This window comes from Sphaeramia orbicularis, chromosome 7 (genome assembly GCF_902148855.1).
Source record: "Sphaeramia orbicularis chromosome 7, fSphaOr1.1, whole genome shotgun sequence".
NCBI classification, from domain to species: domain Eukaryota; kingdom Metazoa; phylum Chordata; class Actinopteri; order Kurtiformes; family Apogonidae; genus Sphaeramia; species Sphaeramia orbicularis.
Window position 1 is genome coordinate 56,762,059 of NC_043963.1, and position 13,898 is coordinate 56,775,956.

Consider the following 13,898-nt stretch of genomic DNA (forward strand, 5'->3'; position numbering starts at 1 on the left):
ACCGTGATGGCTACCTCTGTATTAGATTATATTGGAGGGTGTTGGTGGATAGGTAGGCAGAGTTTGAATTCTTCTTGTTATCAAAAACATTGTTCTGAAGCTCAGTTCTGAGGCTGTTCTGTACGCAGCAAAGTAACTGGAAGCAACAAATATAACAATTCTGGATCAGCAAACATTAACTTTGGGCAAAAATACCACTTTAGGTGGTGGATAATGTGATTGTCCAAACAGATACAGACACAGACACAGATACAGACACAGATACAGATACAGACACAGATACAGACACAGATACAGACACAGACACAGATACAGACACAGATACAGACACAGATACAGATACAGACACAGACACAGATACAGACACAGATACAGATACAGACACAGATACAGACACAGATACAGATACAGACACAGATACAGACACAGATACAGACACAGACACAGACACAGATACAGACACAGATACAGACACAGATACAGATACAGACACAGATACAGACACAGATACAGATACAGACACAGATACAGACACAGATACAGACACAGACACAGACACAGATACAGACACAGATACAGACACAGATACAGACACAGACACAGATACAGACACAGATACAGACACAGATACAGATACAGACACAGACACAGATACAGACACAGATACAGATACAGACACAGATACAGACACAGACACAGATACAGACACAGATACAGACACAGACACAGATACAGACACAGATACAGACACAGACACAGATACAGACACAGATACAGACACAGATACAGATACAGACACAGACACAGATACAGACACAGATACAGATACAGACACAGATACAGACACAGATACAGATACAGACACAGATACAGACACAGATACAGATACAGACACAGATACAGACACAGATACAGACACAGACACAGACACAGATACAGACACAGATACAGACACAGATACAGACACAGACACAGATACAGACACAGATACAGACACAGATACAGATACAGACACAGACACAGATACAGACACAGATACAGATACAGACACAGATACAGACACAGATACAGATACAGACACAGATACAGATAACACTATACTCGCTCATCCCTACTTGTTGTGGCTTCAGTTGAATGGAAGACCTAAAGATAGACTCAGGCACAGCATTTAACATCTAAGGTGAGTTTAATGAGGGAAAAAGTTAGCAGGATCATGGTAGGGAGAGGGATTTGATGATGGCAGAGGCAAGAAGGCAGACAGATGAGTGTTGTGGAGCAGGGGTAATGGAGGAGGGTTGTAAAAGGGCAGGCTGAAAGTGAAGGGTGGCAGGGGGGTGGAGCCAGCAGACACAGGAAGCCTGAGAACCATGGAAAAGGCAAGTTAGGCAAATACCAAAGGTAGCATGAATAATTAGACCATAACTAATACAATACTACAACTACTACCACTCTTAGAATTCCACAAACATGGACACTGAATGTGGTTGTGTTTGCCCACTGTTGGAATTCATCAGATATTAAGTTATAGCTATTGACCTACTGACTTAAACACCAATCTACCACAACTCTGTCTACAACCAAATATTTGAACTCAAATACCATAAAACAAAACAAAGATCTGAGTTTAACACTTTTCTAATATTAAACATTTCATAAAGGTGATTCATGGGTTGAAAAAATATGTGATAGGACATTTAATCTGTAAATTTTCTTTTTTATTTTATTTTATTTAAATAATGAAATTAATGTTATTAAAATTCTAATTAACAAGTAGAATTTGGAGGTTGACAAAATGTTTTTAAATGTTATTTTTAGTTTATTATTATTATTATTATTATTATTATTATTATCATCATTATAATTATTATTATTATTTTTTTTTTATTATTATTATTATTATTATCATTACGATTATTATTATCATTATTTCTATTATTATTATTATTATTATTATTATTATTATTATTATTATTATTATAGATTTAATAATTAAATCCTGTGTATCTTTGGTCAAAAAGCAAAAAGTTTAAAATCTATTCCCAAACTGCAGTACTATTTTTGACCTGTAGGGTCGTGAATCGCTAGTGAGTGAACAAACAGTGACACACACAACCGGAACACCTGACCTGGTGGGGACTGCAGTACTCTGTGTGACCACCATGGGCGCATAGTTATACACACACACAGATTTTTTCATGTGAATAGGCCCCATGAGGACTTTTGAGAAAACTACACCAGCCATGTTTAAATGTAGTTTTAAAGCCTCTAGTGGTGATTTGCCCGTGGGGACCTCATTTTTGGTCCCCACGGGGACACGAGTCCCCACCGGTCCGTGTGCAGTCAGGTCAAAGTCCCCACCGGGTAGCAAAAACAAGAACACAGACACACACACACACACAGACACACACACAGACACACACACACACACACACACACACACACACACACACACACACAGACCCTGATGAAAACAGAACCTCCACATTTCACTTGGCGGTGGTAATAAAGGAAATGAACTGTACACTAAGCAAGGAAAAATAAATAGGTAAAATAAAATGAAGCAAAGCCTGAGTGTATCAAGGTGCAAAAAAATGAAGATTGGTTAATTGTGCATTTTAATGACTTTATAAAAATGTGAATAACCTGAACACAGAACAATAAGTAGAATTTCAACAATATTATGTTTCAGCTAACAGATCACAGTGGATCTGAAAATGCACAAAACATTTAGTAAGAGACAGAGGTGTGTATCGGCAAGAATCTGGTGATACGATACAAATCACAATACTAGGATGACAATACAATATATCACGATATATCATGATACTGTTAATAAGACAATTTCTTATTGGTTTTGTTTCTTTTTTAAAAGAGTGTGATGAAATGAAATATCACAATATATTGCAGAACTGATATTTTCTTACACCCCTAGTAAGAGGTATAATATTGATAAAATGGCACTTATTTTCTTTCATATTTATTCAGGTTAATATCTTCAGTGTCATCTCTGGACTGGACCCTTCGGTGGGCCGGTCTTGGCCCACGGGCCGCTTGTTTGACAGCCCTACACTGTAAAAAAAAAAAAAAAAAAACTGTGAAAAATGGTATTATTCCAGCAGCAGGGGCACCAAAAAATATTGTTAAAAAACAGAAAAAAAACATCTCATAAAAATAAGGTAATTTTCCATAATTCAAATACAGTTTTTTGCCCTAACTTTACAGGAGATTTTGCATTTTTTTGACTTTTTAATGTTTAATACAGAATATTTACATGTATTAAAACAATCCAATTCCCTATAAATATATATATATATATAATTTTCAGTGAGACTCAGTTGTCCAATCCACTGATAAAAACTGTATTTGGACAGTTTATCAGTGCTTATACATGTTATACATTCACAAAAATACATTTATTCAACATTTTTGTTGTGAAACCTCCTGTAATTACACAAGATATTTGTCAATGAACAAACAAGTCTGGTTCAACTGACAGAACTAATACTTCTGTTACCGTTAACTGTCAGTGATTTTATCTGGTTTTATTAGTTGTTTTTTTTTACAGTATGAAACTTTAAGTTAACAGTTTAATCTCATAAATAGAAAATAAATATGTGTGAAATTATGATACATTTGCAAATGTATTTTAACTGTATTTTTCTATGAAAAAAGAAAAAAAAATCTTTTAAAAAATGTACATTTTATGGTTCTTCACAGTTCCAGTTTTTTCCTGTTCTTTTCCATTTGACATGTAAAATCACAGTCTGTTTTTGTCATTTCATTGATATTTTCCTGGATCTGAAAAATACAGGAAAAATCTGTCAAATAAACAGTGAAAATTCTGTTAAATTACAGATTTTTTTTTTTTTTACAGTGTAGGATATAGGAACCCAATGTGAAGAATGATTGAGAGCGTCAAGAAAGAGACAAGTAATAAAAGACAGAATGAGACAGGGATGGCAAAAGGAGAGAATGAATGCAGGAAAGATGATTAATAGAGTCCGAGGAAAAACCAAAGAAGTGCACAGATAACAGAGGGGAGTGGGTGAGGTTCAGGACCAGTGAGGTTCACTGGAAAAGGGGGGGGGTGTAATGGGGTGAGAGACAGTGGAGTCAGAAGAGTGAGAGCAGAGACAGAAGGGTGTGAGGAGGAGCTTTACTGCGGCGCTGCTTTTCCGTCTGTGGACAAAAGCAGAGCTGTTGTGTGGCGGCTGAGCTTTCTCCTGTCTTCTCTCCGACTCCTGCCACAGTGAGCCGACCTGCTGAGAGCCACACCAAAGCCTCTGCTCATGCACACGCTCAAGTCTTTTAAAAGTACATCTGTCACCTCTGCAGCCTCTAGCCCGCTTTTATTTCTTCAGGGGAAAAAAAGCGTTCAGGTCTGACAGTGTGTGTGTGTTGGCTCTGACAGTCCATCCCCCAGACCATAATATTCAATGCTCTTTGACTGCACATCCCAGTCACAGGCGCTGGTCAGCTCTGGTCCCCAGTTGTGAATAAAAAAGGATCGATTAACCCTTTCAAGCATGAATTATGACAACCTAATCAAGACTTTTGTCCTAAGTGTTTTTATTCCTCTTTAGACATGAAAAAAAAAAACAGTGTGATTCAACATTTTTCCTGAACCTATTTTTCATGGAGTTCCAAACATGTCCACTCAGCCAACACTCAACACCATGGGTTTAATTTTTGAAGCAAAGAAACATGGATTTACTGGCATACTGTGTGAAAACTATGAACTTTTTTTTAAAATGCTGTTAGTCTGATGTTTTCTGATGTCACATTTGAACCCTTTCATGCACAGTGGTCACTCCACTGGTCACTCCAGTGGTCAGTTCTTCTCCAGCTGTTCTCTTGTATATTCATGGCTTTGGTTGTTTCAGTTCCATATCAGCCAACACAGTGGACACTAATGCACCATCCCATAATAATACACTGACATTCAGACCAGTACTGGAACTCTGCTGTTCTAGATAAACCTGATCTGCACTGACATGTTTGAGTGGAAATTAATTGCTAATTGTTATTAGACTGTAATGAACAGTTTTCTGAAACAAAAAGTTTTGTTTTGTTTTGTTTTTTTGCATCTCCTCCTCAGACCCAGTACTGCACTGTGTCCTCTGTAGGGGACAAAAGTTGGACAGTTTAACTTAAATGCTGTCCATTCCAAAGGACATTCCATTAATAAAAATCAATCAATCAATAAAAATGATTTTAAAAATGTATCTGAAAAAACTGTTGCATTAGGCAGTTTCCAATCAAGACCATTTTTTAATGTAAAACAGCTAAAACTGTCCATTTCCTGGGTCTCAGGAGGATTTTATCTCCATGAAATGAGTAATAACTAGTATTAGAGTATGAGAAAATGTGTGGAAACATCAGATTAGTGGCATGAAAAATGTTTTTATTTCATAGTTTTCACACAGTTTATCACTTTCTGATGAGTTTTAAATACATGTTTGTTTGCTTCAAAAATTAAACGTATGCTGTCCAGCTGGGCGGACATTTTTGTAACTCCATAAAAAATAGGTTCATTAAAAAATTTCAATCATGTTTTTTTTTTTTTTTTTTTTTTTTTTTCAGGCCTGAAGAGGAATAAAAACACTCAGGAAAAAAAATATTTTTTTTGGTCCTCCATTTATTTATTTTGTTTATGGTTGTGCATTTCATCAGTAAACATCAAGTAAACAAACATGTACACACCCATGCTCGAAAAGGAGCAGAGTGAAGAAAATCGACTAACTTGACTGAGGTTTTCATAATTCATGCATGAAAGGGTTAAAGTAGAGGGTAGATGTGACACTGCTGCCTCGTATCGTCAGTGCTCTTTGACTGCACATCGGAGTCAGAGGCATTGTTCAACTCTTGTCCCCAGTTCTGAATAAAAAAGGATGTATTAAAGTAGAGGGTGGATGTGACACGGCTGCGTCGTATTGTCATATGTTCGGCCCGTGCTCATATTTCAGCTCAACTCAAACGGTGTCCTGACATGATCTGAAATGACGACTGCACAGGAAGGAACAGCGGAAGCTCATAAAACCAAATGAAAATGGCATGAAAAAAGTCATTATGCTGTCAATCCCCATTTGTACGTTTTTGATAATGACTTGAATCTTAACCTGGAGTTATTACCAAACTGTAGCTGTTCCTTTGATTCCTGCTGTTAGTGGAGCCATTTGCATGAAATGGTTTTTTGATATGCAGCTGGGAAAGGGCTAATACTGAAGAAAATGTGTGGGGAAAAAAACTCCCTCATCTTCTCATCAGCTATGCATGATCGGAGGTTTAACTGTAGCTGCGCTGAGTCCACTCACTCTGCATTTGTGTCAGCTCTGTTTTGTCCAATTAAAAAAAAAAACACATTTATCCTAAAAGTAGAGCACAAGTGAAAACAGCTGCATGTAGAAGTAAAGCACACAACACAGGAGGGATGGACTAGAACTGTTTCCATCTGGACTGGGTTATTTCATCTGAAATTAAGACATAAACTGCTGCTGGAAACGGGGCTTCTAGGGCGTCGGAGAGTCACAGCTTTTTTTTTTTTTTTGTTTTTGTTTTTTCTAGTTCGTTCTTCATACAGTGGGTGATACTGGAGCCAGGGTTTGGTGATGCTCCATTATGAACACAGTGTGACTAAAATTTACTTAGGGGGTCAAATAAGTGTCCATTTTTGTAAAAAAAAAAAACAAAAAAAAAAACAGTTGTCCTACAGTCATAGAAGTGTGTGTAAATAATGCTAATCCATTAGTGCACAGACTACTGATATTCTCTGACAGTGGAAGCTCTATTTTCATAAATATTGGATTTGGAATAGCACGTGGATGTGAAAACTTTTGCTGGTGGACGGACGTGACATTACCCATGATGCTCTGGTCAGTCCCAGTACTTTATTAGGAATAAACTTCTAGACTTCCTATTGCTAATTGTGCTCTTCTTCATAAATGTTGGTATTGTGGATCTAAAACAATCCCAGCTGACACAAAAACACTAAATGTGTCAGTGGACGGATGTGACATGGTTGTTGTGGATCCCATCATACTGATGCTCTGCAGCCATGTCAGCGTTTACACTAATGATCCCTGTGCAAAAACTAGGAGCACTATTATTTATTGGATAGTTTAGCATCAGACTAAAGAGGAAAGAACAATCTAGAATAGTTCTTTGTGTCTAAAAATGCTTCTTATTGTAAAAGTGTTGCTGTAAACAGTGCTGTGTGCCATTCTTCATGTATGTATTGGTGGAACAGAAGCAGGATGGATCAGCACCATACTCCAGATTGAACCTGTACAAATAAAACATGTGATATGGAGGAGAGAATCTGGGAAGAAAAACTGGGGAATCCAAAAGAAGAGAAGATTTGTTTTTCAGCTCAGTTCAGTTCAAATAGAACTTGTCCATTTGTGACATGAAAATATAGCATTAATTGTGATGAAATGGTTCATTTTGGAGCTGAAAACATAGTTCATATGAGCATCAACATGTTGAACAGAACTGAAATCCTGTCCATTTGAACAACTGTCATTTACCAACACAAAGTTCCTTTGGATTCACTGAGACTGATTTAATATGAACACAGACACACAGAAGAGCTGTGAGCACATTTGAGCTGAGTGATGTGGTGACAGGTTTTTGTGGAGTGTTTTTTGTTTTAGTTTCCTGACCACCCCATATTAAACACTTGAAGATTTTCTTGATGTCTACTAGGTTTACATAAGATATAAATATAAATAACAGAAAGTCAATGTAAACCATAGCTCACTGTGAGCCATTGGCTGGATGTTCTCTGACAGACTGTGCATTAGTTCTCATTGCTGCCATGTTGGTTTTGTTTCATAATAATTTCACAGTGCCATCATTGTCTTTTTTTTCTTACACTGAACAAAACTAGAAGCACTCGGAGAGTGCAGACCTCTGCCAAGGCAGATCAGTGCCCCGGATTTGGATGAAAATTTCAGGAAATGTTGATACTGGCACAAGGAACAAATGATTAAATTTTGGTGGTGATCAGGGGTGAGGTGGGGTGGGGTGGGGGGTCACGGGGGCCCACTGATCTGCCTTGGCGGAGGTCTGCAATGTCTTTTCTAGAAAAACACTCAGAGATCACAACCCAAATCTGCCAATGGAACAAGTGAAAATGATCTTGGTTTTCCAGATCTATTGTCTAGAAATCCGTTCTTCTATCTCACTGAACCGTTCCTCTTTAGGTGATTCTGTCTGATTTTAAGTGTGATCAGATATTTGGACTAGGAATGAGAAAAATACACTTGGTCAGAGTTAGATTTTTGCAGTGCTAAGGCACACCTGTGAAATAATTATACAGTGGATGAATTATCTCAGCAAAGGAGAAGTGCTCTCTACCAGATTTAGACCCATTTGTGAAGAATATTTGACAGAAATAGGCCTTCTGTGAACATGGAAAAGGTCTGAGGTCTTTGAGTTCTGCAAAAACCAGTGTGGAGTTTATCTTTTTGGTCAGTGTACCTATGTTGTTATGTCACAGAAAAGATGACGAACATTAAGTCCTTGAATGTGTTCTAATGTCATGAACACTTCCTTTGAACCTCTGGGATATGTGGTTGAGCAGCTGCTCCTGTTTGGACATGGTTAGGGGTTAGTGTTGTAGTGCTTGACATCAGCTTCCAGACCACTTTTTGAAGGTCCTGGTCTCATCTGTGGTGGTCTCTCTAAACTGCCTCTGCAGTGTCTGATTTATATGATTTATTTTAACATCATCACTGTGGTGAAAATATCTTTCAAACTTTTCTTTAGATTTTTCCAAGTCTTGTTTTTGGCTTCACACTGGAAACTGCACACCTACTCCCTCCAGAACTTTCAAAATTATTAAAGAAAATTATTATTTCACTGTTATTTTAAGAAAATTCCCTGGTTTGGTCACATCATGCCATACTCTGTGTAATGCAGGAAAAAACCCTTCTACCCTATAGTCTGTTAGCTGTGTCTGCTGTCATCAGTGATGCTTTAACTTGGTGTCTTGGTCACAAAACACCCTGGTCATGAACGAATACTGAGTACAGACTTTTTTCTGCTGGGTTATGTTATGTTATGTTATGTTACTTTATGATATAGTATACTATGTTATGTTAAATTATGTTTGCTATGTTATGTTACGTTGTGTTGTGTTGTGTTGTGTTGTGTTATGTATGCCTGTGGATCTGCTTCCTACCTCAATCTCCTGGGGGTGTGATGAGAAACATTTGACCTTTCGCATGGCCTGCTTCCCCCTCAGCACCACTGATTGACAGCTCCGCTGGCCGCTCACACAGCTGACGTCCACACGCTCCAGGAAATGAACGTAAACCTGCCAGATCTGAGAGGGCGCTGCCATCCACTTATCACTACAGAGAAAAACATCATCAGAAACAATTAAGCTGAGGCCCCCCCCGAAGGCACAGCGGGACCAGCATGGGGTCACAGATGAGGAGGGCTGGTCCACCGCTGCGCTAGCATTTTAACAAGCTACAGCCATTAGCTTCAGCCACCTCCCATCACTGCTGAGACACACACATTCAGTCTGAGTGGTCCTGGAAGACCACGACAAGTATGAGTGGAAGAAGAATGAGTGGAAGAAGAATGAGTGGAAGAAGAATGAGTGGAAGAAGTATGAGTGGAAGAAGAATGAGTGGAAGAAGAATGAGTGGAAGAAGTATGAGTGGAAGAAGAATGAGTGGAAGAAGAATGAGTGGAAGAAGTATGAGTGGAAGAAGAATGAGTGGAAGAAGTATGAGTGGGAGGACACACAGTCACCCACTCAGCCCTGCACGGTCACAACAACCATATTATATTATATATATATCTATATCTATATATATATATATATATATATATATATATATATATATATATGTGTGTATATATATATATATATATATATATAGATAGATAGATAGATAGATAGATAGATAGATAGATAGATATAAGTGTATTTAGTATTAAAATGAACAAGAAATTGAAGAAAACAAGGGGTGGTCTGAGAATTATGTTTTCACACTTTTTGTAAAAGGCTAGTCTGTAAACGGAAATGTTTTTTGTGTAATTTTACTATTTTTTACACTAAAAGAAAGAGAAAAAATGTCTTTTTTCATTATTTATAGGTTATTATCATAGTATTTTACTGGTCTGACCCCCTTCAGATTGAAGTGACCTAAAATGATTTAAACATCCTTGATTGTTCATATCTTCAGTGTAATTTTGCATTTCACAAATTCATCCTGCAGGGCCGGACTGGACCCTTTGGCGGGCCAGTTTTGGTCCCTGGGATGCATGTTTGACACCTGTGGTGTAAGAGAACAGCTTTGAACAGCTGTCCACTGCAGTGACCACTACGCATGAAAGGGTTAACTGTATAAATATAATTCCAAAAAATGAAAGTATAGTATATACAATATAGGTAAAGCTCAGACTTGGTTGTAAGCTATCTCTGAAATGTCCTTCATTCAGTTCTTCTCTCATTCATTATTTGTTCAGAATTCAGTCACTCCAGTTTGGTATAAATGTACTAAACTAAATACACATCTAATGCATAAATAAGTATGTGCTCTGAGTCACAACACGGAAAACACCCAACGGAATCTGAAGGACAAAAAAAAAAAGGTCACCACATTATATATAATTAGGACTTCCTTTTATCCTATTGTTTCACTTTTTGTTCTTATCTACAATGTCACCCTTTACTTACTACAGGATTAAAAATCAAAGCTTATTAAGCTGCTTTCAAAAATACTGCTACACATATGGATGCCCCACTTAAAAAAAAAAACATTACCCACAGATGACACGTGGGAAAAACGCTGGTGGCCGTAAGAACGTTTGTTTTTTTCCATTCATCATTTGTTCTCTCTTTCAGTAAGTACAGTTTGGAATACTTGGAATACTTCTGTCTTCTAAACGGTTTTTAAGGACTTTTACCAATAATTATTTGACAAATTTTTAGGAATCCCACTAGTGTTAGTATCATGACCCCAAGACACTACACTTCTGTCATTTTCCTGCACTTAAACAACGCTAATTCTTTTAATTAATGTGAGGTTAATGTGTAGAGTCAATGTGAACGTACAACTGGCATCTCTTACCTGTCCAAAGTTTGGAGAGGAACCATCTACTACATTTTCAAGACATGAACATTCCTGTTAATGGTAATGGTTCCTGGTAATTTAACAGTATGAAGATTTATTTGGACCAAATACACCTAGAAATAGGGGGGGGGGGGGTTAATATCAAATACCACATTAGCCCTGATTTTCTGATGCAACAGGATGTTCTAAGCACTCCTGTGGAATTTTTTTTTAAATTTTCAAACCCTCCCCCCTCCCTGAAAGTTCCTTTTCTCCCTCTGTAAATCTGCTTTCAGCTCCTCCACTCTTCTGTCCAGTTCAGTGTCTAAATCTGGTCATGATGGGACAGTTCATGGTCCTGTCAGTGTCAGACTGTATGGACACAGTACTGTGGACTAGGAACAGTCTGAGGTCAGGGTCATGGTGGAGGTCAAAGGTCATGGTGGAGGTTAAAGGTCACCAAAATGACTAGTTTTTTTCAAACATTCATCCCATTCTGACATGTGATCAAATGTGTCCTCAGCTGTGTTCCTCTGGTTTCCTGGTGCCCCCCCCACCCTTTGGCCCTTTACAGACACAGTACAGACTACAGATTCCCACCCCCAGTCCCACCCCCATGCACTACAGGCTCCACCCCCATGTCCTGGTGTTGAACTGAGCCCAGGTCCTTGTGTCTGTGGCTCCAGGTCTGTCCTCTGCACCAGCAGGACAGGTTCATGTAACTGTCAGTGCTGTCAAACTGCCGTCTGTTCTGTTTTCATGTCTGTGCAGAATACATGAGGAAACAGTTGTGTTGAATGGGTCTGATTGAACGTCAGCTGTTTGTGGTCAGTAGATGTGTTCTGAGGAGAGAACCTGAGCCCAACATTTGGAAGAACCCACATGAACACATGAGTTCCATCACATATGCATTTGGACCATTTGGGTGACCTTTGACCTCTAATGTGACCTTTGACCTCTAATGTGACCTTGACTCTACACCTTTTGTAGTTCACAGCAGTCTGCAGACATGACATGTGTGACATAAACACACGTCAGTTCCCAGTATGAGCAGACTGACACACTGTACTTGATCCAAAGTGCAGAAGGTTTGAAGTTGACACAAACCCCACGTTTTCAGGGTTGAAAAAGAAATTTTCGGGGGGGGGGGGGGGGGTAGGCTTGATTTGAAATTTTTTCAACACATGGGAGCATTAGAAAATCTGGGCTAAAGTTGAATCTGAACATTTTCCTGAAATACCCCCCCCCCACCACTATAAATGCTGAATACACTGGTACAACTAGGACCAACGGCCCTGTATGATGGCCTCATGTTCTGTCAACACTCAGTATCAGCTGAAGCTGTAAGGTTGTCTGTGTTAGAGTTATTTCCCTTTCATCCTCACTAGGGTCATGGGGGGTCGCTGCAGCGTATCCCAGCTACCTGTGGGTGAAGGGGGGGTCACCCTGGACCTTTGACAGCAGCTGTATGATGCTCTGATCGCCATGTTACTGCCACTGGTTTAGAATTTCTGGATTGACGTAAGTTTGGTTTAAACAGGAAAAGACAAAAAACCATCTCATCCTGCCCAAAAATAGTCTTTCTGCCACATTCCACCTGCTGCTGCATGTGTGCAAGTGTAAATGAGGAGCCGCTGGCAGAACGGTGAGAACGTGTGTCACCACTTGTGTGTTCTCACCATTGGCTTTAAAACACGTCACTGGCAGCAGTGGAAAAAAAAAAAAAAGGGATGAGAACACAGTGGAAAATGGAGTAAAGAAAGATGTAAGCAAGCACACCCATGTGCTCAGGCTAAAAAAGAGGTGATCAAGCCAAGGTTCCAACAGTTCTGGATTTTTCATTCGAGTTTAGTTTGATTTAGTTTGGACTTTTTTTCTCTAATTCAGTTCGTTTTAATTCATTTTTAGAGCAGGTTTGATAGTTTTTATTAGTTTTCTTTTTTTTCTAAATGCTTAGTTGTAGTTTAGTTTTACTTTAAGTTTTAGTTTAGTTGTAGTTTAGTTTTTGTTTAGTTCAGTTGTAGTTCAGTTGTAGTTCAGTTGTAGTTTAGCTGTAGTTTAGCTGTAGTTCAGTTGTAGTTCAGTTGTAGTTTAGTTCTAGTTCAGTTGTAGTTTAGTTGTAGTTCAGTTGTAGTTTAGTTGTAGTTTAGTTGTAGTTCAGTTGTAGTTCAGTTGTAGTTCAGTTGTAGTTTAGTTGTAGTTTAGTTGTAGTTCAGTTGTAGTTCAGTTGTAGTTTAGTTGTAGTTCAGTTGTAGTTCAGTTGTAGTTCAGTTGTAGTTTAGTTGTAGTTCAGTTGTAGTTCAGTTGTAGTTTAGTTTTAGTTTAGTTGTAGTTCAGTTGTAGTTCAGTTGTAGTTCAGTTGTAGTTCAGTTGTAGTTCAGTTGTAGTTCAGTTGTAGTTCAGTTGTAGTTCAGTGGTCTCTTTTCTCTTCTTCTCTGTGCTCCTATTCAAATCAATCCCAGACAGGACTCTGCTGCTTTAGTCTCCATGTTTCCAGGTAGAGTGGGGACCAGAAGACGACTGGAAACCACAAGTGAACACAAGTGACGGAGCAAAAAGTGTCGTATGGAGACAGCACAGAAAACTGAGAGAGACAAAGAAATCCATTGAACATCAATCTGACATTGACAAAGACCAAAACCAAGGGAATTTGATCCAGAATTTGTATCTGTTTTAGTTAGTTTAGTAAACACACAGTACAGTTTCAGTTAGTTATGGTTTTTTCTTTTAAATGTAGTTTTAATTTATTTCAGTTAATGAAAATGTTTTTACAATTCTAGTTTTGGTCATTTCGTTAGTTTGCGTTAACGATAATAACCTTGATTC

The 13,898-nt window shown here is 38.3% G+C and overlaps 1 protein-coding gene across 1 annotated transcript in view; it reads right to left on the reverse strand.

Moving 5' to 3' along the window:
- Positions 1-13,898, reverse strand: part of nphp4 (nephronophthisis 4) — a 360,146-nt gene that overhangs the window by 36,112 nt on the left and 310,136 nt on the right. The window contains exon 18 of the mRNA XM_030138849.1: positions 9,185-9,356. Within this exon, the coding sequence (XP_029994709.1) occupies positions 9,185-9,356 (172 nt within the window). The remainder of the gene's footprint in view (positions 1-9,184; positions 9,357-13,898) is intronic.